Here is a 20971-nt window from a genome sequence, read left to right as displayed (position 1 = left end):
AGAGCTAAAGGCTTTGTTTCTAGCCTGTGGGGCAACTGGAAGAAATTGTTAGGAAGGAGGTAGGATATAGGGGAAGGAAGCTAGGTTATTGGGGGCATACTCTTTTTTTTTTTTTTTTTTCGAGGTAGGGTCTCACTCTAGCCCAGGCTAACCTGAAATTCACAATGGAGTCTCAGGGTGGCCTTGAACTCATGGTGATCCTCCTACCTCTGCTTCCCGAGTGCTGGGATTAAAGGCGTGCGTCACCACATCCAGCTGGGGGTATACTCTTGATGGGTATATTAGAACTCAAACCTCTTTCTTGCTTTTTCACTGCTTCCTAGAAGCCATGGAGTAAACAGCTTTACTGTACCATGAGGTCCCAGACTGAGGTTCTTCCTTGCCATAGTATGTATGTATGTATGTATGTATGTATATGTGTGTGTGTGTGTCACTATATACTCACAATATATTTATATAACATTATTGAATAGTAGGTTAATGAAGGAGGAAAGTATATCTTCCACAGTTTTTTAAATACTGCATATTAACATAATTCTGCCTTATTTGTTAACATTTTTCTTAAGCCTTAAAAAAATTATTTATTTACAAGTAGAGAGAGAAAGAGAGTGAGCAAGAGAGAGAAGAGAGCACACCAGGGCTTCTAGCTGCTGCAAACAAACTCGAGATGCATGTGCCACTTTGGGCATCTGGATTTACATGGGAACCAGGGAACTGAACCCAGGCCATTAAGCTTTGTAATCATTGCCTTAACCACTGAAGCATCTCTTCAACTCACAAGACTTTTTTTACATAAGAGTTGAGGGCTGGAGAGATGGCTCAGCAGTTAAGCGCTTGCCTGTGAAGCCTAAGGACCCCGGTTCGAGGCTTGATTCTCCAGGACCCACGTTGGCCAGATGCACAAGGGGGCACACACGTCTGGAGTTCGTTTGCAGTGGCTAGAAGCCCTGGCACACACATTCTCTTCTCTTCTCTCTCTCTCTCTCTCTCTCTCTCTCTCTCTGCCTCTTTCTCTGTCACTGTCAAATAAATAAATAAAAATAAACAAAAAATTTTAAAAAAAAGAGTTGAACCTTGAGACAGTGTCCACTTTGAAGAAAATGAGCCTCACATTTTAAAATTTACAGTGGGATACTCTGTTATCTATTTACATTCCCCCAAGCCACTTTATGAGGTTGCCATTTTCCTGGGGACACTAATGTCCAAAGACTCCAAAGACACAAGGTCAGCAAGTAGCGTGCAGAGCCTGACGGGACAAAGGTCCATTCATTGTGAGTCTCCTGTTCCTTCTGCCACACGTCCCACACTTCTAACGAAGGTCATGTGTGAAGAGAATAAAGGCTGCGGGCTTTCCCATGGCCCAGCTTGCCGGGCCCACCTGGACCCTGTTTACACATATGTCTCCCTTCCTGGACTTCTTTCTGAGCTCAACCTAGCTGATGGTTCACAGAAGTGATGGCTCTGTTTTGCCTGGATGCCAGGCTGATGGTGATGCTATGTGAACATGACCGCAGCATGGCTTGTCTTTATAAATATCCATTCCTCCCAGGCTTGCGAAACTATGCGCTGGAAGTCTGAGTCTGTTTGGCAGGAAGATGTGGGGAGGGGGGCTGCGGAGCAGCCATAGGTTGGCAAAGTTACCCTAGGCTAGTCCATCACAAGCCACCTCACTTAAAGGAGGGCTGGGGGCTAGTGCAGTGGTTTCATACTAGGACTGCTGACAGCTCCCACCTTGTGACCTGAGGTTGCAAGGTAATCTGTGAAAAGAGTCCCCAAAATATTATCAGACATGCTCGGAGGGTATGCTTGCTACCTAAGTGTTTTGGAAAAGGAACACCTATTACTCTCTCCTCCTCAGCTCCATCTCCTTCCTATTTCCTTTTTCTCCCCATCTTAAGGACACAATGAAAGAGAAGCTGGCGGTCCTAACCATCACATGAAATCCCCTCACATTAATTCATCTAATATACACGAGCCCCTGGCAAGTGACTAATGCTGGGCTGAAAGGTCTGGGAGTATAGAAATGAAAAAAAAAATGTTTATGCAATAAGTCAGGTGTAACATAAGGAAAAAGACAAAGAAGAGGATAAACAGGCAATATATAAGCTATTTTTTGTGGATATTATAAATTGGCATTCCTGAAGAAGTGACAAAAATCAATAAAATACTGGCTGGAGGGATGGCTTGCTCAGTGGGTAAAGTACTTGCCTTGCAAGCATGAAGAGCTGAGTTGGATCCCCAGTACCCATGTAAAAGCTGGGAATAGTGGCAAGTGCCTGTGATTTCCGCTCTGGGGGGCGGGGGGCAGAGATAGGGATCCTGGAGCATGCTGGCTAGCTAGTGTAGCCTGCTGAGCTCCATGTTCACTGAGAGAGCCTACCTGAAAGAGATGGCTCAGTGGCTAAAATGTATCCTTCACAATTGATGAAAATAACTCAGAGAAAGGGTAATGTGGGTGAACTCAGTAAGATTCCACCTGTAAGCTTCTTGGTAGAGAGCCTGCTCACCATGAACAAGATTTGGAGTCCAACTTCCTGTAACACATATACATTCAAAGTAATTACAGGGTCAAAGTATGTTTTTATAATGTGTGTAGTATTTAAACTTCAAGAGGCATTACAGTTTACAACTTTATGGGGACTTTAGAACAGCGTTATGAACCTTTACGCATTTCCAAATGAAACTGTCTTTTTTTTTTCTCCACACTATATTGTTACATCTGCATTTAAGTCTACATTTATAACTGTATATACATTCATAATCTTGTTGAGCCAGTGTTTATGCTATTGACATTCCAGCTTTTCTGTTCTTCGGGAGATAAGTATATGAAAGAAGATGTAATAGATACCACAGGTATAAGACTGCCAGCTGTACTAAATGGTTCAGTCCTTTCTGAAACCTAATATTCCCTTAAGAATAAGGCCTAATTTAAAAATACACAGGGCTGGAGAAATGGCTTAGCTGTTAAGACACTTGTGTGCAAAGCCTAAGGACCTAGGTTTGATTCCCTAGGACTCCCATAAGCCAGTGCACATGGTGGTGCATGTGTTTGGAGTTTACTTACAGTGGTTAGAGGCCCTGGTGAATCCATTCTTTTTCTTTCTCTTTTTCTCTCTTCAAATAAATAAAAATAAAACATTTAAAAATTATACACACCCACACACATATATGTACATGTACATAAATATATGTATATGTTGATTCCTAGTTCTCCTTATGTGGGAAGAAAGACTGTTATATAGTTGGAGAACTGGTAAGCATATATGAACATTTATTCTGACATACAGGCTTCAATAAGCAGAAGACCATAGGTTTTTTTTTTTTTTCCAATTCCTGCCAAACTCTGTAAAAAAACAACAATGTTCATTAGAACTAAAAGAGCTAAATGGGGATATGCAATGGTAAGAGAAAATCATCACAGATAGGATTTAACCTTCAGTAAGAAAAGTATGCATAGGTTGGAGGGATTGCCCAGTGGCTAAGGCACTTACTTGTAAAGCCTAAAGATCCAGGTTCAATTCCCCATGACCCACATAAGCCAGATGCATAAGGGGGTGTATACATCTGGAGTTCATTTGCAGTGGCTAGAGGCCCTGGCATGCCCATTCTCTCTCTCTCCCTCTCAAATAAATAAACAAAAAAAATATATATTTTAAAGTCAGCATGTAAGATTTAGCTATACCAGGGGAACTAATTTTAGAGTCCCCACTCCAGGAATGATCGAAATATTGTGATTTCAAGCCAGGCGTGGTGGCGCGTGCCTTTAATCCCAACACTCGGGAGGCAGAGGTAGGAGGATTGCCATGAGTTTGAGGCCATCCTGAGACTCCATAGTGAATTCCAGGTCAGCCTGGGCTAGAATGAGACCCTACCTCAAAAAACCAAAAAAAAAAAAAAAAAAAAAAAAAAAAAAAAAGAAAGAAAGAAATATTGTGATTTAGTCAGCCTCAAAGTAGTCATCTAGAGAGATTACATGTCCAAAAATGAACCTAAATTATTTCCAAGGCTTCTTTTTGGAAAGTGCCTTCAGACTTTGCAGTTTGCCATATAATTACTTAGACTTGAGTTGCACTTGGTTTTGCAAAACTCTTTCATACGCAGTATGCTTCAAAATCTCTAAACTCCAACTTGGAGAATTAGTGGAGGTCCTTTACTGTCTTTAGTGTTAGTACAGCTGCCTTTGAAGGACTTCCATTTCCTCCTGTCCAGAGCACAGAAAATGAAATCCTGTGAGACAAGTCGAGCCGGGGAACTCGGGTCTGTTAACCCTAATGCTCTGTTCATAACCAGCTGCTAGTGTGAGAGTTTTCCAACTTTCCAACATAAGTAATGGGTGCATAGTGACTGAATGCCAGAGATCAGGCTGTGAGATCTCTAGACTGTTGATTTGTTCATTACGCTAAGCTCAGTGGTCCTGTAAAGGCTTTAAACATCTTAAATCAGAAAATACTTCTCATTTGAGGATAGCTTGGGTTTATATGGAGTGTGGGGATTGATCTGTCTTGGGAAGTTATTCCAGCAAATGGGTTGGGCAAAAGGGCTCATGATGCTAATTCCTCCTTTGTGTTCATGCTAAGTATTGCATGTGGGCATGAAATTTACTGAATAATGTGTAAAATACTTTGAATGTTTGGTTCAAAAGAGGCATTTCAAAAAAATATAGATATATATTTTGGTTTTTCAAGGTAGGGTCTCACTCTAGCCCAGGCTGACCTGGAATTCGCTATGGAGTCTCAGGGTGGCCTTGAACTCACAGCGATCCTCCTACCTGTGCCTCCCGAGTGCTGTGATTAAAGGCATGTGCCACCACACCCGGCCTCAAAAATATTTTGAGCAACATGTCCATCATCAGAAAAGAAAAATGTCTGGCTTTGCAAATTAAGAAATATCTCATAGAGACAAAGAAGAACTTGACTTGGGACCTAGTTTCCATATCTGTTACCCGTCTTTGGCCTCATTCACTTAGTCTTTTTGGGTTTCTGTTTTCTTCCTCTTTCTTTCTTTCTTTCTTTCTTTCTTTCTTTCTTTCTTTCTTTCTTTCTTTCTTTCTTTCTATTTTTGTCTTTAAAATGGTGTGATGGGGCAGTGGCGATTGCTCAACAGTGACTTGCTTGTAAAGCCTGACAGCCCTGGGTTCTATACCCTGGCACTCACAGAAAGCCAAACGCACAAAGCGGCCCATGTTTCTGAAGTTCATTTACACCAACTGGAGGCTCTGATGTTTCCATTCTCCCTCCCACCTTTCTCTCACCTAAATAAATATAAATATTTAAATAAAATAGTTTTGTGAGAGGCAAAGGTTTCCTGATTTTTTTCCTCACCAAGTTCCTTATTAGTGTGTAAACAGGCTACTGATTATTGTGGTATGCTTTTGTATTTTGCAATTCGCTGAATGTTTCAGGTGTGTGTGTGTGCATGTGCGTGTGTGCACACCAAGAACTCTTGCTGCTGCAAATGAATGCCAGACACTTGTACCACTTTTGGCATTGAGTTTACATGGGTGGCTTTGGAATTGAATTCAGGCTGTCAGACATGGCAAGCACCCTGAACCTGTGAATCATCTTCCCAATCCTTACATTTAGTTTTTTGTTTTTTCTTCCTATCTAGAGAATCATGTGTGCAAAAAGGGATTATTTTATTTTTCATCCTATTTGGAGATCTTTACTTTTTTCTTGCCTAATTCCTAATTGCTCTGATGAAAACTTCTGTTTCTAAATTAAATATGTGCAAGAATAGACATTTTTATCTGCTCCGAATCTTAGAGGAAATGCTTTCCACATTCCCCATTCATCATGATGTTAGCTTTGTATGTGCCACATACAACCCTTAATATGTTGAGGTACAGTCCCAGTGTGCCTAAGTTTGGTCAGTGTTTTCAACATGATGGGATATTGAATTTTAATTAACATTTTCTCTCTATCTATTAAAATAAGCAAATGGTTTTAACTTGTCATTGTATTGATATATTACTTTTATTGACTTGCCTATGTTGAACTATCCCTGATTTCCTAGAATTAATCCTGATGAATGCTCTCTTGGATATGCCATTGGATTTAGTTTGTTGGTATTGTGTTGAAATTTTTTGTTTGTATATTCATCAAGGATATTGGTCTGTAGTTTTTTTGTTGTTTTTGTTTCCCTTGTCTGTTTTTTTTTTTTTTTTAAATCAGGGAAATGATTTCATACAATGAATTTGGAAACATTTCCTCCTGTTCCATTTTTGGAAGAGTTTGAGAAGTGACTTAGTTCATCCTTAAACATTTTGTAAAATCCAGCAGTGCAGCTATAACTCTTCTTTGTTGCTAGACTCTCCATTACTAATTCAATCCCATTACTCACTATTGGTGTCCTTGGTTTAATTTTGGTAGGTTACATATTTCTAGAAATTTATGTATCTTTTCTGGATTTTCTAATTTGCTGGCATGCAGCCTTGCATAAACATGGTAACCCTTTTTACTTCTATGACATCAGTGACAGTATCTCCTTTTGCACCTTTGATTTTATTCAGGTGCTTAGTATTCCATCTCATTTTGTAGTGTTGGGGATTGATTAAACCAAGGATTGTGTGCATATGATGTGAGACAAATCTCTATATCCCCAAGGTATTTTATTTACTATTGTTGTTGCTTTAACTAATGGCCTGTCAAAATTCCATTTGTCTTTTCTAAGATCTTTTTATGAAATGAGTTTCTTGTATAGAGCATATCATTAATTCATTTAGCAGCAAGAATGTAACTTTTTTTTTAAATTATTTATTTATTTATTTGAGAGCGACAGACACAGAGAGAAAGATAGAGGGAGAGAGAGAGAATGGGCGCGCCAGGGCTTCCAGCCTCTGCAAACGAACTCCAGACGCGTGCGCCCCCTTGTGCATCTGGCTAACATGGGACCTGGGGAACCGAGCCTTGAACCGGGGTCCTTAGGCTTCACAGGCAAGCACTTAACCGCTAAGCCATCTCTCCAGCCCAAGAATGTAACTTTTAAAACTTTATTGGAGAGAGAGGGACGGAGAGAGAATGGGCATGTCAGAGCCTCCAGCCACTGCAAACAAACTGGATGCATGCAACCCCTTGTGCTTCTGGCTTAAGTGGGTCCTAGGGAATCAAACTGAGGTCGTTTGGCTTTGCAGGCAAACGCCTTAACTGCTAAGCCATCTCTCCAGTCCAAGAATGTATCTTTCATTGGGAAATTTAGTTCATATCTCTCCCTATATATTTTTTCAAGGTTTCTGTTGATATATAACGATGACTATAATTTTAATTTTCATCTGTTTGTATTGACTATCCTTTTTTTCTTTTCTTACTATCTTGTCTGCTATTGTGTTTTAAATGTTTACTATATTAATAAAACTTTATCTTTTATATACCTACTTTTCTTAAAGGTTTTCATTATTATAGCTATAGATTCTTTATTTATAGATATAAGATTCTCTTAAAATTCTTGTGGAAAGCTGATCTGGTAGTGACTAATTCCTTTAGGTGTTGTTTGTAGTGGTGGCTTGCATATAAGTGTCCCCCATAGATGCATTTGTTTGTGACTTAAGGCTGGTGGAGCCTTTTGGAGTAGAGCCTTGATGGAAATGGTGTGTCTCTGGAAGTGGGTCTTGGGGAATTATTTTCCTAATTTTATTGGATCATATTTCTTTCCCTGAATCTCATTTTTCTTTTGAATACGTCATCAATATCTTTTTCTTTAGGCTCTTTCACGATCTTGACATTAACTTACAAATTTTTGTGTTCCTATGTGAGGATCAGCACATCTGGTGGATCAGTTGTCTTCACCACTGTTCTAGGGGGGTTGCTTCATTCTTCTTGTATTTAATGACTTTCTTCTGATGACATATCCTGGGGGATCAGTTTGGTAGGCTTTGTTGGCATCGATTCTAGTTGGATATAGAAAATGTATAATACCTTTGAGTATATTGCATGTAGCTACAAAGTCAAAGGGCCCTGTTGTCTCATAAGCTACATGGGGGAGGAGGCGCCCCAGCAGTCAAAGTAAATGTGGTACGTACTGTGGTGGGGTACTGGAAATGTCCACCATGGCAGATGTTTCCTCAGCAGGGCTGGTTGTGGGGACCATGGTGCATATGCGCCTCAACCAAGGGTAGGCAGAGTAGAACCTGGAACTTTATGCCTAGCAGCAGTGTGGAGCCCATGGCTAGAACCATGTCTTAGTGCTACAATGATTATTTATTTATGGCCTGCCACCTGCAAGGCATTCTTTAGAACAAGTCCCTTCTCTTTGGTTGGACAATAAATGATAAAGGAAATATATATATATGCCAATTAGTGATAAATAGATAGGAAAACAAAGCAAGATAAATAGAATGTGATGGGCAGGTGAGCAGGGTTCTTGCTTTAGAGAGCCGATTTTTTTTAGTGAGGTGGCATTTGATGAAAATCCTGAGAAAAGTGATTTGTGATGTCTTCTAGTCCAGTAGGAGAACACTGGGGAGAGTGAGGATAGTCCCTCCATGACATTGTACCTGATCTAGATCAGATGATACAGAGAAAGTGGAAGGGGGTGCTATTCGTATTATTCCTGTTTCATTGTCACAGCTATTGGCTCACCGACTTCTCTTGAACAAGTCACGTAGAGTCATATGGGTATCCTTTAAGGACTCTGACTTTTTTTTTTCTCCTAGTGAAAGGGGAAGTGGGCGGGAGAACTACAGGCTGTGGATTAGTATTCTAGATTATTTCTATTGTGGTGTTAAAAAAAATCTCCACATATAGGATGAAAGTCAAAGTACTATATTTTTCAAAAACACATTAAGTTAAATGGTAATAACATAATTAAAATACCACATTGTACCTAGGTGTTAAACTCATTTATGTGTGGCTTCAGGTTGGATTTATTTTATAAGAGAACTTAGTATTTTAACTTTGCTATAGTACATTTAACCCTTGTGAATAACGAATATATATTAATCCTTTCCTAGTCTCATACTTTATAGCTGGAGTAATGTGCAGGTTGTGGTTCAGCCCACTTAGTAGGGTTTTGCCCTGTTCCTCTCAAGCACCTGGGTCGAAAAGTTACTGTTGGTTGTAGACAGCTCCATTCTGCTAGGATGAGCATCCAAACCAGGCACAGTTTGGGGAAGAACGGGATTCATTTTGGCTTATAGATTGAAAGGAAATTCCATTGCCGGCAGAAGCAGCTAGCTCCCTCTCACAGATCCAAACAAAGAGAGAAACCCCAGCAGCCAGAAACTACTAAAAATCAGCAAGCACGGACCCTGCCAGGGCTCACACTGCCCTCCACACTTTCGGGCTGGAATTCAGATCCACTCCTGGTGACACCTCCTCCAGCCAGGCAGCTGGAGACCCAAGTTACAAGCTTTAGTAAAACACCTGAGTCTCTGGGGGACATACATTCCAACTACCACACCATTAAAGAATATGATCCTCGGGACTTTCAGTAATCATTCTATTTTTGAAGTTGAGAGTACTTAATTATGAAGAAGGTAAATGTGGTTTTGAGTAATTGATGTGGGCCACATCTGGATGGCATGTGCAAGGCCTTGGGTTCAATCCCAGTGCTTGAGAGACAGAGAGACAGAGAGAGAGAAAGAAATTTGGGTCATCTCAAGTAACTGAAGGGAGAAGTCAGAATGTCCATCATATCTGCATGTTCATTTTGGTTATCCACTTGAACTAAGGTATTATGTCTGGATAATGTGAAATAATTTTCTGCCTGAGATACAGGGACAGTTAAATCCTCTTGTCAGCATCTCCAGCCCCACATCAGCGTCTTCATCGTTTTTCTGATATATCTTCATTTTTATGTCATCTTGTCAAGGTGTCCATTTAGTTCTGAACTTAATGAATTTATGAAGGTTTGCATGAATGTAAAGTGATTCATTCTCTTTGATATTCTTGCCGGGACACTGTCTCCTCACTTACACCTTAGCCAGCTGACCACTGAATGAACTTACGTTAAGACGCTGGGTTTTGTGGGCTACCAACACGAGCCTCCATATAGTTAGCCTTCACTCCTAGGCTCATGTAGTCTCATGGTTCCTCCCACACCCACTCCTTACTGGGCTGGGCAATGTGTACAGCATTAACAAGTGGTGGCACCTGTTGGTATCGAAGGTGACTCCATTCTGAGGAGAGAAATCTTTCTAAACACCATTTTAGTGTTGAACACCAGCAAATTTTTCCACTGGTTGGAAATTATCTTTCTTCTAGAATACTCATTACTCTCTCAGTTCCCAATTTACCCTTGTCCACTAAGATTTCATATGTTAACACCATACCTCTCATTCTCATGCACCCATTCATGGCCGTTTTTATCGCCCCAATGCTAGCAGCTTTCTACCATAGAGATATTCCATCATGAGATCCCCGCCCACTTCTCAGCACAACTCCCTTGTCTTTGTTGTTAATTCAGGGCACATTCTGTCTTATTTTAGAGGAATTAACCCACAGCAATATGTTAATATGTACATGCGACATAATTTGTTTGTTACTTACCCTTCCACAAATCAACATTTACAATTACCCAAAAGAATGATATCAATGCTGGGAAATTTGAGTTAAATTTGAAAGATGATAGTTTTGGACCAGTGGCTGTATCATAATATTCTTTGAATCCCAGAAGTGGCGGCAGAGGCGTCGGGTGTTACGTTACCAATCTCTGATGATGGCTTGGTTTTCACACAATCACATGACAAGCATGCTTTGCACCCTTCTGGTCTTGGTTCCTTTTCTTACTCAGTGTAGGGTGCAGAAAAGTATCTCTACAAGTTATAAGACCAGAGTCAAGTAACAGTACCATCGATTTTCAGTCTAGTTGGCGTCTTGGAAACATAATGGGATTGAACAGGCAGTGAAGGGTCACATCGTTTCCACTACACCAGATGGGAACTACAGAAGAATTGCCATGGGCCCTGTTGTGCCCTCCCTGAGCATTGGGCAGAAATGCAGGTCTGATGTAGACTGCCCTTGAAAGTAAACAGGTTCTGAGTACTGTTAGTGTTCTAGAGAAAAGAGCCTTCTGCACTGTTTTTGATGTGTATATTGGCAAAGAACAGAAAGGCAGCCAGGTTATCTCTTAGAAACAGCAAGACAGACATTTTCCCTTGAAAACATGCAACACACCCTGTTGGAAACACACACTCACACACATATATCTAGAGTCTGTAGTTTGCTTTCTTTCATTCCTTAGTATCCACCAATATATGAAAACATACAGCAGAGACATGCAGCCTGATCAAGTGATAATCTCTAATATTGTGCTTCTATTTAAAGCGACAAACAGATGGAGGGTTTATGAGCAAGGCTGGTAAAAAGTAAAAAGCAACTGATTGCAATAGTTGTTCTTTTAATAGGATCTCCCACCATCTACAACATTATTCCCCTAGGACAAATTGTTCTATAAAATTATGTTACTTAGGAGAGAGAGAGAGTTGCCCCGGCATTGCTGAGGCCACAGAGGACTCCAGAGCATGGTGCATCTCAGCGTCCAGGGTTCTCTGGGAGGGGGCATAGAGGTGTCTGGGAACATGATGGCTCAGGAAAAAGCTCCATGGATTAGAGTGAAAGGAAGAAAGAGGTGTAAACAGGGTGTGGGTCTTGGCTGAGCTCTGGTTGAATTTATTACCTTGTAATTTTCTATGTTGAAAATAAGGTTTGGGAAATTCCAAGAGATTTAAGATAAACATCTAACAGGAGTTCCCCCACTGCCAATTTAGACCAAAGTCCAGGTCTAGCACAGCAGGTCCTGCTTGCCAAAAAGTGGGCTTGTAGGCATCCCCACACTCACTCATTACCATGATCTCTGCTTTAGAGAAACAGATCTCACCGTAATCCCATCAGTAAGATGGCTATGCCACGGTTATGGTCTTCATCTAAACTATAATTAAAACGAATCTTAATTGAAGCTATTACACCATTCTGAAAAGGAACAAACAACCCAACGTGAGGGAAACAACGTGGTCAATAACTCACTCCAAAATTATTATTATTTTGCTTCCAAAGCTCACATTGAGGGAGACATTCCTGCTCATGATACAAATGGTTCTGACATTAAGAAAAGTAAACAAGTAAGAAAAATAAAGATGGAAAAATTCTGTGGTCAGTTCACAAGTGCTTTTTTATTGTTTGAGGCAGGGTTAAAGCCTTTTATAAAGACAAAGATATATGTGCCCTTCGATTGGATATGACATCAGACTAGTCTAGCTGCCCTTGTGCGGAGCCTTACTGCCCATAATATACCATGGGCCCGATGTGCTGATGCATCTAAACAAAGAAACAGGGTGGGACCCGGCAAAGCTAATTCAAAGCATTCGCCTGGTGCTGTTTGGTAGATCAAACAGGAAACCAAGTACTTGGCTCTTGTTAGGAGTGGATTGGAGAGGCGAAGGCAAGCACAGACAACTCTCTGGTTATTAATGGTCTTGAGGATTCTAACATTTCTTGCTCTGAGCGGCTCTCAACAAAGCTTGCGTAATCTCCCTGCAGGACCCCTGCCAGCCTCGATATGGGTCATTTCAGGACCGTGTTGACTTGGTAGGCCAGAGGCTACGTAACCAAACGAGAGCTGAGATAGAACCTTCTTGTCAGGCAGCTGAGGGATTCCGGGCTCCTGCGTACTTGACAATACCTACACTGGACGCACCAGGAACCCATCACTTGGAGGGATTCTCTTTACGGCTTTGCGGTCCTTCTGTGAGGAAAGCCCAGGACAACGCACACTTGGTGTAATGCAGGAAGCAAAAATAAATGATATCATGTCAAGGGCAAACAGTCTTTCAAATACCATCTAGAATGATTTGACCTGTGTACCAGTATATGTTAAATGAAATGACAGTCACTCCGGCTTGACACGGTTGGGACTGGAGCCCTAGAACAGGGGCCAAAGATTTACAATGGCATAGATCTAGCTTCCAAGAGGCCCCGAGAAAACTAGAAAATTAGAAAGGTCTGTGCTTTCTAACACCATTTGGTCTGGCGGGTATTTTCTGTTTTCGTTTTTCAACCTTCTGACCCGTCACTCTATCAACACCTCCCTGCATTTCAATAGCACCCAATGGAGCAAGGCAGGTTCAAGCACAAATGGAGCCATAGGCATGACTGAGCGTGTGTGTGAGGGGATAAGGACCTCTAGTGCCGTGCGACCCCGGTACTGGGGAAGAGGGTTCAGTGTGCATTCCGTTCCGGGCCAGAAGTGGATTTTGGAACCAAATACAATCAGGCAAAGCCAGGTCTTGCTGGGTCAGGGATTCATGAAGAACTATGTACTCTCATTCAGGAATTGTGACGTGAAAGTGGCCTACAGATAGGGCCTGGCAGAGAGGTTAGCCCTTGTGGTTTTTGAAATATTGTGAGTGGAAATGTATCGCCCATGCGCGATGCTGTTGAAATGTCAGGGAGGGCTCTGCCAGTGTTTGAATAGAAAGAATAAAGGGACACAGGGAAAGCGTCCCTCCCCTGCCCTGTGATCGCGCCACTACAAATGAACCTACCCTGTGAAGACAAGAGAGGACCTGATTCGGTAGGCAAGCTGAAGACAGGCCTCTCTCCTGAGACTGCAGCCACTGAGCATGCTCAGGGAGGCCCCAGGTGTGACCTCTGCTCCCCTGTGAGCAGTGAAGGGACCAGGCAATCTATCATGGTGTTCACGCTGTCAGCCCTGGTGCTTCACCGTGGCTGTCTGTCACCCTTGTGGATGAGACCTGCTTAAGGGCAATCATGTCACTCTCTCTGTGACCACTCAGTCTAAGGCAGCGGGATGATGTTGACAGGCCATGGCACCGTCAGCACAAGGTTCCACAAGCAGAAGCCACAGCCTTCTCACAGAGACACAGTGCAGGCCGCTGGTTTTCCTTCATTTTACTTTATTCCTTTCCCTTTTATTCATTCTTTTTTATTTTCACAAAATGAGCTAAGGCATGCTGAACTTGGCTTCAGAGCTGGTCATCTCGGATAAATCTGTTACCCTCTGAGTTTTTCCCATAGTAGACGTAGCGACACTTCCCCAGGACACCTGTGAACAGAAATAAGGAGGCATGATTAGTGTAGTCCAGAAATACGGGGGTTGTGAAACAGATAAGGAGTGTGATCACCAATCTGCTGGAATAGATTAAGGCCCAGAGGACAATGAATTTTACCTTTGGAGTTGACATGTCACTATTAAGTATAGGTTGCTAGGAATAACGTGATTTGGGCATGATTTCTTCATTTTAGGGACTTTTCTCACTTGGCAAAAACACAAACTTTTCCTGTCTCCAGATTATCCTGAGTTGAGTTTCTAAGAATGTAAAAGGTGGATGGAACCCAAGCAAAAGATGTGCCATCATCTCAGAGTGTAACTATTTTGAAGTACTTTCTTGGGAATCAATATTGTTGACTTCTAGAGAAAAATGTCTAGATCCAGGGGGACCTCAAGCACATGTTAGATGATTAAAAGCAGAGGGCTAGTGTTGATTAAAAAACAAATCACATTTAAAGTCGCCTATGCTTTTGATATCCGATGTCCCCTCTGACAGGCAGACTGACTAAACTCACTGCCCAATTTAGAATGCGTGAGATTTTCACTTTGATTTGACTTATGTAAGTTGGGTCTTCTACATGAAGACCATAGGATATCAGATTATATAACATACTACTAGACTAGGGTAAGTACTTTTAATCTACTAATTATTATATGTTAATACCCAAAGCACTGGGTATGGAGGCAGGATGATGGTGGGTTTGAGGGCAGCCTGGGCTACATAGTAAGGCTGTACCTCAAAAAAAAAAAAAACAACCTGGGCTGGGGAGATGGATCAGTGGTTAAGTGTTTGCTTGCAAAACCTGCTGGTGTGCCGGCATAGGTTCCATTCCCCAGTCCCCCCATAATTACCAGATGCACAAAATGGTGCATCCATCCATACGGCAGTCGCTGGCAACATCAGGAGGCCCTGGAGAAGCCATTCATTTTTTTTTTTTTTCTCTCTCTCTGTTTATAAAATAAGTAAAAGTATTCCTCCCCCCCCAAAAAAATAAATAAAAACAATGGTTAGAATAGAGCATAGTGGTAGAGTACTTGCCTATCATGTTCAAGGCCTGGAGTATGATTCCCACACTCTGCAAGATAATTACCTATAAAGAGTCTCCTGCCATGGTTATTATGAAAGGCTTTTAGGATTATTAAGAAAAGTCAGGTTTTTTTTTTTCCCAATAAAACATGATTTCATTTTGCCACCTTTTTTTTAACCTAATTTTAGAAAGGCTCAAACTTCATTTGTATACATTTTCTTAGTACTAATGGGACTGAAATATCTGAAGTGCATAACTAAAGGGGGGGGGGGAAGCAAAGAAATGTCCAGAAAACACTCATTCTTGAGCCTGTGAAAATAGCTACCTTTATGCAGGATTGTTCCATCCATATGGTAGTGTGAAATCAACAAGCTGCATTCTTTGTTAATTTGGGATAAATTAGCACTTGAATCTAGCCAGCATTTTCACATCAGATGTTTTCAGTAGTAAATATTTTTGTGACTCTAAAGGAGCTATTTCTCCATAACAGAAATTTTAAGATTGTTCTTAAAAAAATTTTCTCTAAGAACATTTTAGTTTGATTTAAGGATGGTACAAATGCTCCCTGATTTGATGGCCGGGGCCAAAAGCGGGAAGTTGCTGGGTTAGGGTCTGTCTGAGTTGGAGGAGGGGCGGTGTGGCATTGCTATGTGGCTGCCTCCCATTACTTCCTGCCGTGATCCCATGAGTGACTTTACTGTGGATCACTTTTCCCACTTGCCTTGGCTTTGTCCTTGGCCCCCCCAGACAACGATTTCTGGTTTTCAACATTGGTCTGATTCCTTGAAATATCGAGTTTGAATGAAACCTCACTAAGACCCTTCCTGAGACCTAAACCATTCTTTTAGTTACTGGCTCTGAGCTGTTTTCTTTATTGTGTGGATTGTGGTATACCCCGGCATGGGCTAAATATTGTCACCAATACGAGATTCCCTATGGTCTGTAGGATGAGCTCATCTGGTTCTGCTTCTGCTTCCTCTAGAGGCCTGGTTGATAGTGTAGGGGGTGGGGGTCTTTAAGCATGGTTGATTCAAGTAATTCCTCAAGAATTTGGAAGGATGGGCCCAGAGGATGTGAGTTTCCTTCTGAGGCACTAGGACAGCATGGATTTTTATAAAAAGAAATGGCCAGGACTGTCAGGCATCATAAAGAACACAGTCTTTCTCTTGAGCCAAAAGCACTAGAGGTCAGGCGTGCTTACACACCCCTGACCACTACGGCTGTTGCATGCTCTCCGGGAAGCTCTCCTATGTGCTTACTGATCCCGTTTCTTTTCTCTTCTCTCTCTCTCCACGAGAGGCGCGTCTACATGCAAGCAGATGGAAACAGTGCTCCTGGAACCCAGGCCAGGGTGGTTTCTGAGCCATGTTCCCAGACCACCTTCTCTATGCTTGGCATTGGCAGAAATCCTTTATAAGGCCTGCTTGTTTCTTTGGGCCTGGAAGCATGAATGTTTATAGACATGCTGGTGAGAGAGAGAGCTGTTTGATGAATGCAGGAGACTGTAGCTAGGTGTCAGCACTTGGAACATGAGGCAAGGACATGAGGTATTAATATTGTCAATGATCTCTTGATGGGAAAACAGATACCACACTCACTGTCAGATTTAAATAGACATCAAGTACATTAATGACAAAAGGGCAGACTTCAAACAAAGGGGCTGTGTACTGGGGAGCCAGCTTGGTCTGTGGGCTGGCAATAACCTGATGTGAAAAGACACTGTCAGGGCTAGAGACAGACCCAGGATTGTGCGCCCTGACAGAAAACAGAGATGCTGACAGAGATACCAGCGCCCTGTGATGCCAAGGACACTGGAGCAGCGGCGTCTGGGCTTTAACGCAAGCTGACATCACTCCCTAGCACGCCCATCTTCTGCTCCCACTGAAGTAGAATGCTTCTCCCAGAGTGAGTCCAAAAGCCTGCATGGTGGCGCATACCTTTAACCCTAGCACTTAGGAGGCAGAGGTAGGAGAATCACTGTGAGTTCGAGGCCACCCTGAGACAACATAGTGAATTCCAGGTCAGCCTGAGCTACAGTGAGACCTTATCTCAATCCCCCACTGCCCCCCAAAACACCTTGTAACTGTGAAATTTCTGGCAGCCAGGGAGTCACTGGGGCCTATGGACAACCTCAATCTGAACCTGGGCTCTGTAGGAGGCAGCACTCATTTCCATGGCTAGCTGGCCTACTTGAGGTGATCAGAGGGCCTGATGTGTGGTGAGCTGTCACCTTGAAGTAAATCCTAAAGGACGGGCACTTGCAGCTTAAAAGGAAACTCAGCTGCTGGCAGGGGTGGAGAGTTGCTCAGGCTTGTGACCATTGCATCAGCTGATCTTATTGCATGGGAGTTACCTACTAGCAGCTTAAAGGAGTCCAGTGTTTCCTATGTGAGCGCTCAGTGGAGGCATGGACTTCCTATATGTGGCTTTTGTGCCAGATCTACTTCTATAATAAGAAACGGCCCAGTGCAATCCCATGGATGTATGGCCAGAGCTCTTTTATCAAGAAGGTTATTCATAGGCCATTTTCCCCCCAACCCTCCTCAGCTGTCATGCACAATGCAATCTGAAGAGGGAGAAGTTTGCTGGAAAATGGCATTCTCACAGGGAGGTGTAGTCTGGGGAGCCGCTGGTTGTGACTCGGTGGGCAGGCCGTGGCTTCTGCACATCTGCAGTGGATTCACTTGTTTGTATCTCCTCAAACTCTACCATCTCTGAGCTGGAAGGGGAACGACACATTTAATGGCATGTGTAGTGTTTTTAATTAAAATATCTGGCTTTGGCCATAATGAGTGAAGCAGTTTTGCCGTGCATCAGGCCGACGTGCAGATGTCTGTGTGTGGGTTCTTTTTTTTCCAGGGGCCTGAAAAATGACAGCATACTGTCCCCCTGGGAATCCTCTCCTGCCAAATGAGACTCCTAATTTTTCTTAAGTAGCCAGCTTTCCCATCACCATAAGCTCTTAAAGCTATAATTATGAAAAAAATGTGTTGGGGAGAATCTGTTTTAAAGAGGCCCTTTATCTTTTCAATGTTTCCCCCTTCTGGAATGGATGTTATAATTATTCAGGTTAAGTTATGACCTTGGGACTGTCTAAGGGGTGGGAATCAGTCTCTCTTCTGGGATACAATCCTGTAGAGGTCTGGATGGTTCCAAAGAATTAGCTGGAGGAACCTTCAGGGAATGGGGTTCTTACACAACCCACAAGTTTAGCATGGCCTCTCACTTACCACCATCTTTTTTTTTTTTTGTAATGGGGCAGAGGAGATCTGTATTTCAGTCTAGCGCTGATGTTAATGGTCTCTTGACCTTCTTTTTCCCATTTGTAAGTGAGGACAAAACTGAGAATGTAGGTTCATTTCAGATGTGAAACAGATGATTCAGTATTTACACATGCGTCCAATGTGGAGCCAATGGTCAGTTGATAAATAATTTGATTTGGAGTAAGTCAGGTTTGAAACCCACATGGCTCAAATTTCTATGATAGAGCCTGGGGTCTATAGGCGTCTGATTTCTGCAAGGCAGGGCTTCCTGGCTATGTGTGCCTCCTATAGCTAGAAGTGTACTGTATCTCACTAGCTTTGACATAAGCTTCGAGGTTGTTGAATATGAAGGGCTGAGACTTTGACTTAAAGGGTCTGTGCTCATGTTTTAGTAGTGAAAAATAAAACTTCACATACAAATATGGAAGAGTCCAGGTTGGACCAAAAATTCATATTTGCAAAATAGGAAAATGAAATATCAACTTTATTATGTTTCCTTTGGGCAACTGTCATTTGATTTACTTATTTAATTAACAGAGAATGGGTGCACCAGGGCCTCCAGCCACTGCAAATGAACCCGGGAACCCCCTTTTGCATCTGGCTAACATGGGCCCTGGAAAATCGAACCTGGGTCCTTTGGCTTTGCAGGCAAATGCCTTAACCACTAAGCCATCACTCCAGCCCGGCAATTGTCATTTTAAATATCATTGTCATGAATGTCAGCAGATCCTGGCCAGGTGGCTCTTACTCCATGATGGCATCTAGACCTGTGTGGGACAGAGGTTTCTGATGTAGGAGGAAAGAAGGGGAGCAAGTGGATGAGCCTATGATCAGGAAGAAAAGGGTGGCAGTAGAATCCTTTTGGGCTACTGTGGAAGTTTCTAGAATAATGTTTCTGTAGGACACCATACATATTACCCCTAGGATATTCTCTCTCCTTCTTCCATTTCTAATACCCAGTCAACAAAACAGTGCATAGTACAGAGGAGGTGCCCAATGAATATCTAATAAATGTCCATATATATATATGTATGTATATGTATGTATATGAGTGTGTGTATGTATATACACACACACGTGTGTGAGTGTATACACATGTATTCTTAAACATCATCCACAAAGTTAGGAATTTCCGCTGAGCAATCAGACTTGAAGCATTTCAAAAATGTATACAGTTTGAATATCTGTTTATTATAGAAGGGGGCAGAGTGACAGAAAGCAAAATCTCATTTCCTAAATCCTAGTGCTGGTTTCATGTTGTTGAGAAAACAGCAATCATAGCATCTAACTGGGAGAGGAGTGTATGTTATCACCTTGCCTTGAGACCTGTAAACATCATAGATGGGAATGGGGCAGTCCCCAGAAAGGACTGCTCTGGCGTTTGCAGAGTAAAATAAGAAAGAAATAAACACCATGGTTTCATGGTCTTGAGAAGGGGCTGAAGCAAGGCCCAGGTCAGCCATGTGATCAGTCATCAGCTGGTGTTGGCTGGTCTGTAGGATTACAGCCTCCTCCCTCTGCAAGGCAAAATGGAAAGGAATCCTGGTGGGAGGTGTTATTTTCTGGAAGGAGACAAAGTCCTTTCTTTATGCCAGCTCTGTTTGTCCCCCACCTTAGATGGTAAGGACGTCATCATGATGCTTGCTGACCCCCAAAATGTCTTTACCATAGTTGGGGAGGGCATATCGTCCTTGCTAAACAGTGCCTGCCTCCTGCTTCTCCACTATAACCTCATGAGATAATCAACTGACTCAGAGAACAGATTCATTTTAGCTCACTCTTTCAGCGGGGTCTCGGATCGTGCTGTTGCCTATAAGCACTACAGGGCACAAAAATAAAAGCCCCACAAAATGACTACCTATTCAAGAGCTAGGACACGTCTGCATGCTGGAAGAAAGCTGATGAGAAAGCTCTCGAAGGGGGCTGCTGAACTGTCTACCACTGAGAGAGTAGATGGAGGAACCTTCTCGGACAGAGGCCAGGCATCACCTTTGTGTCTGCAAGAATGTGCTTGGACAGACAGGTTGACTTGTGATAGTGTAGAGCTTTGCAAAATACACTAGACAGCCAAAAATAAGGTTTGTCAGTTCAGAGGAGGAAGGCATAGGGCAGATTTTCCCTTCCTGGAACTAGGCCCTAGAGCTGCAGATGCTATGGCCCACCCAAGCCTGACAGGGCCATGTGAATTCCCCTCCACATCAAGGAAGCATTAGGTGCAGACTGAGGGTACAAAAAATAATGAGACAAGAACACAATTCAATTATTATATGTCCATATATTAAAGTTCTCCATTTAAACAACAACAACAACCAGGTAACTGGCACTGTTGTCACCATAGGCAAGTACTAGAGAGAGAAGCCATCATGGGTTTTCTTTCATGCCAATGCTTTCTTCATTCCCTTTTTAACGTGAGGGGAAGTGTGGAGTAAGCAAGACCTCAGAGCCAAGGTGGCCTCAGCGTTTTCCTATTCTGAACATCACCAATGCAATTGGCTCTTATCTCTGTGCACATTGCGTTTCCATTGGACAGGACCCTATTAGAAACAGAAGAGACAACATCCCAAAGTCATAGTGTTCTCTCACTCCAGCAAGGCCTCTCCTCAAGAATAAATTTTGAAATCTTAGTGGGCCAAGTTTTATTCATCGTTTATTCCCAGGTTACGTTTTTTGTTCCTTCTA

The 20971-nt window shown here is 42.4% G+C and overlaps 1 protein-coding gene and 1 long non-coding RNA gene across 2 annotated transcripts in view; one reads left to right on the top strand and one right to left on the bottom strand.

The window, feature by feature from the left end:
* The window catches only part of LOC123455737, a 58720-nt gene that overhangs the window by 23196 nt on the left and 14553 nt on the right, over nucleotides 1-20971 (top strand). The window lies entirely within an intron of this gene.
* Lrmda (leucine rich melanocyte differentiation associated) overlaps nucleotides 13865-20971 on the bottom strand; it is a 1121019-nt gene continuing 1113912 nt past the window's right edge. Inside the window, exon 7 of the mRNA XM_045137137.1 lies at nucleotides 13865-13995. Coding sequence (XP_044993072.1) covers nucleotides 13916-13995 — 80 coding nt within the window. The 3' untranslated portion in view covers nucleotides 13865-13915. The remainder of the gene's footprint in view (nucleotides 13996-20971) is intronic.

Source organism: Jaculus jaculus, chromosome 18, assembly GCF_020740685.1.
Source record: "Jaculus jaculus isolate mJacJac1 chromosome 18, mJacJac1.mat.Y.cur, whole genome shotgun sequence".
NCBI lineage: Eukaryota > Metazoa > Chordata > Mammalia > Rodentia > Dipodidae > Jaculus > Jaculus jaculus.
This window is presented reverse-complemented; position numbering and strand designations above follow the sequence as displayed.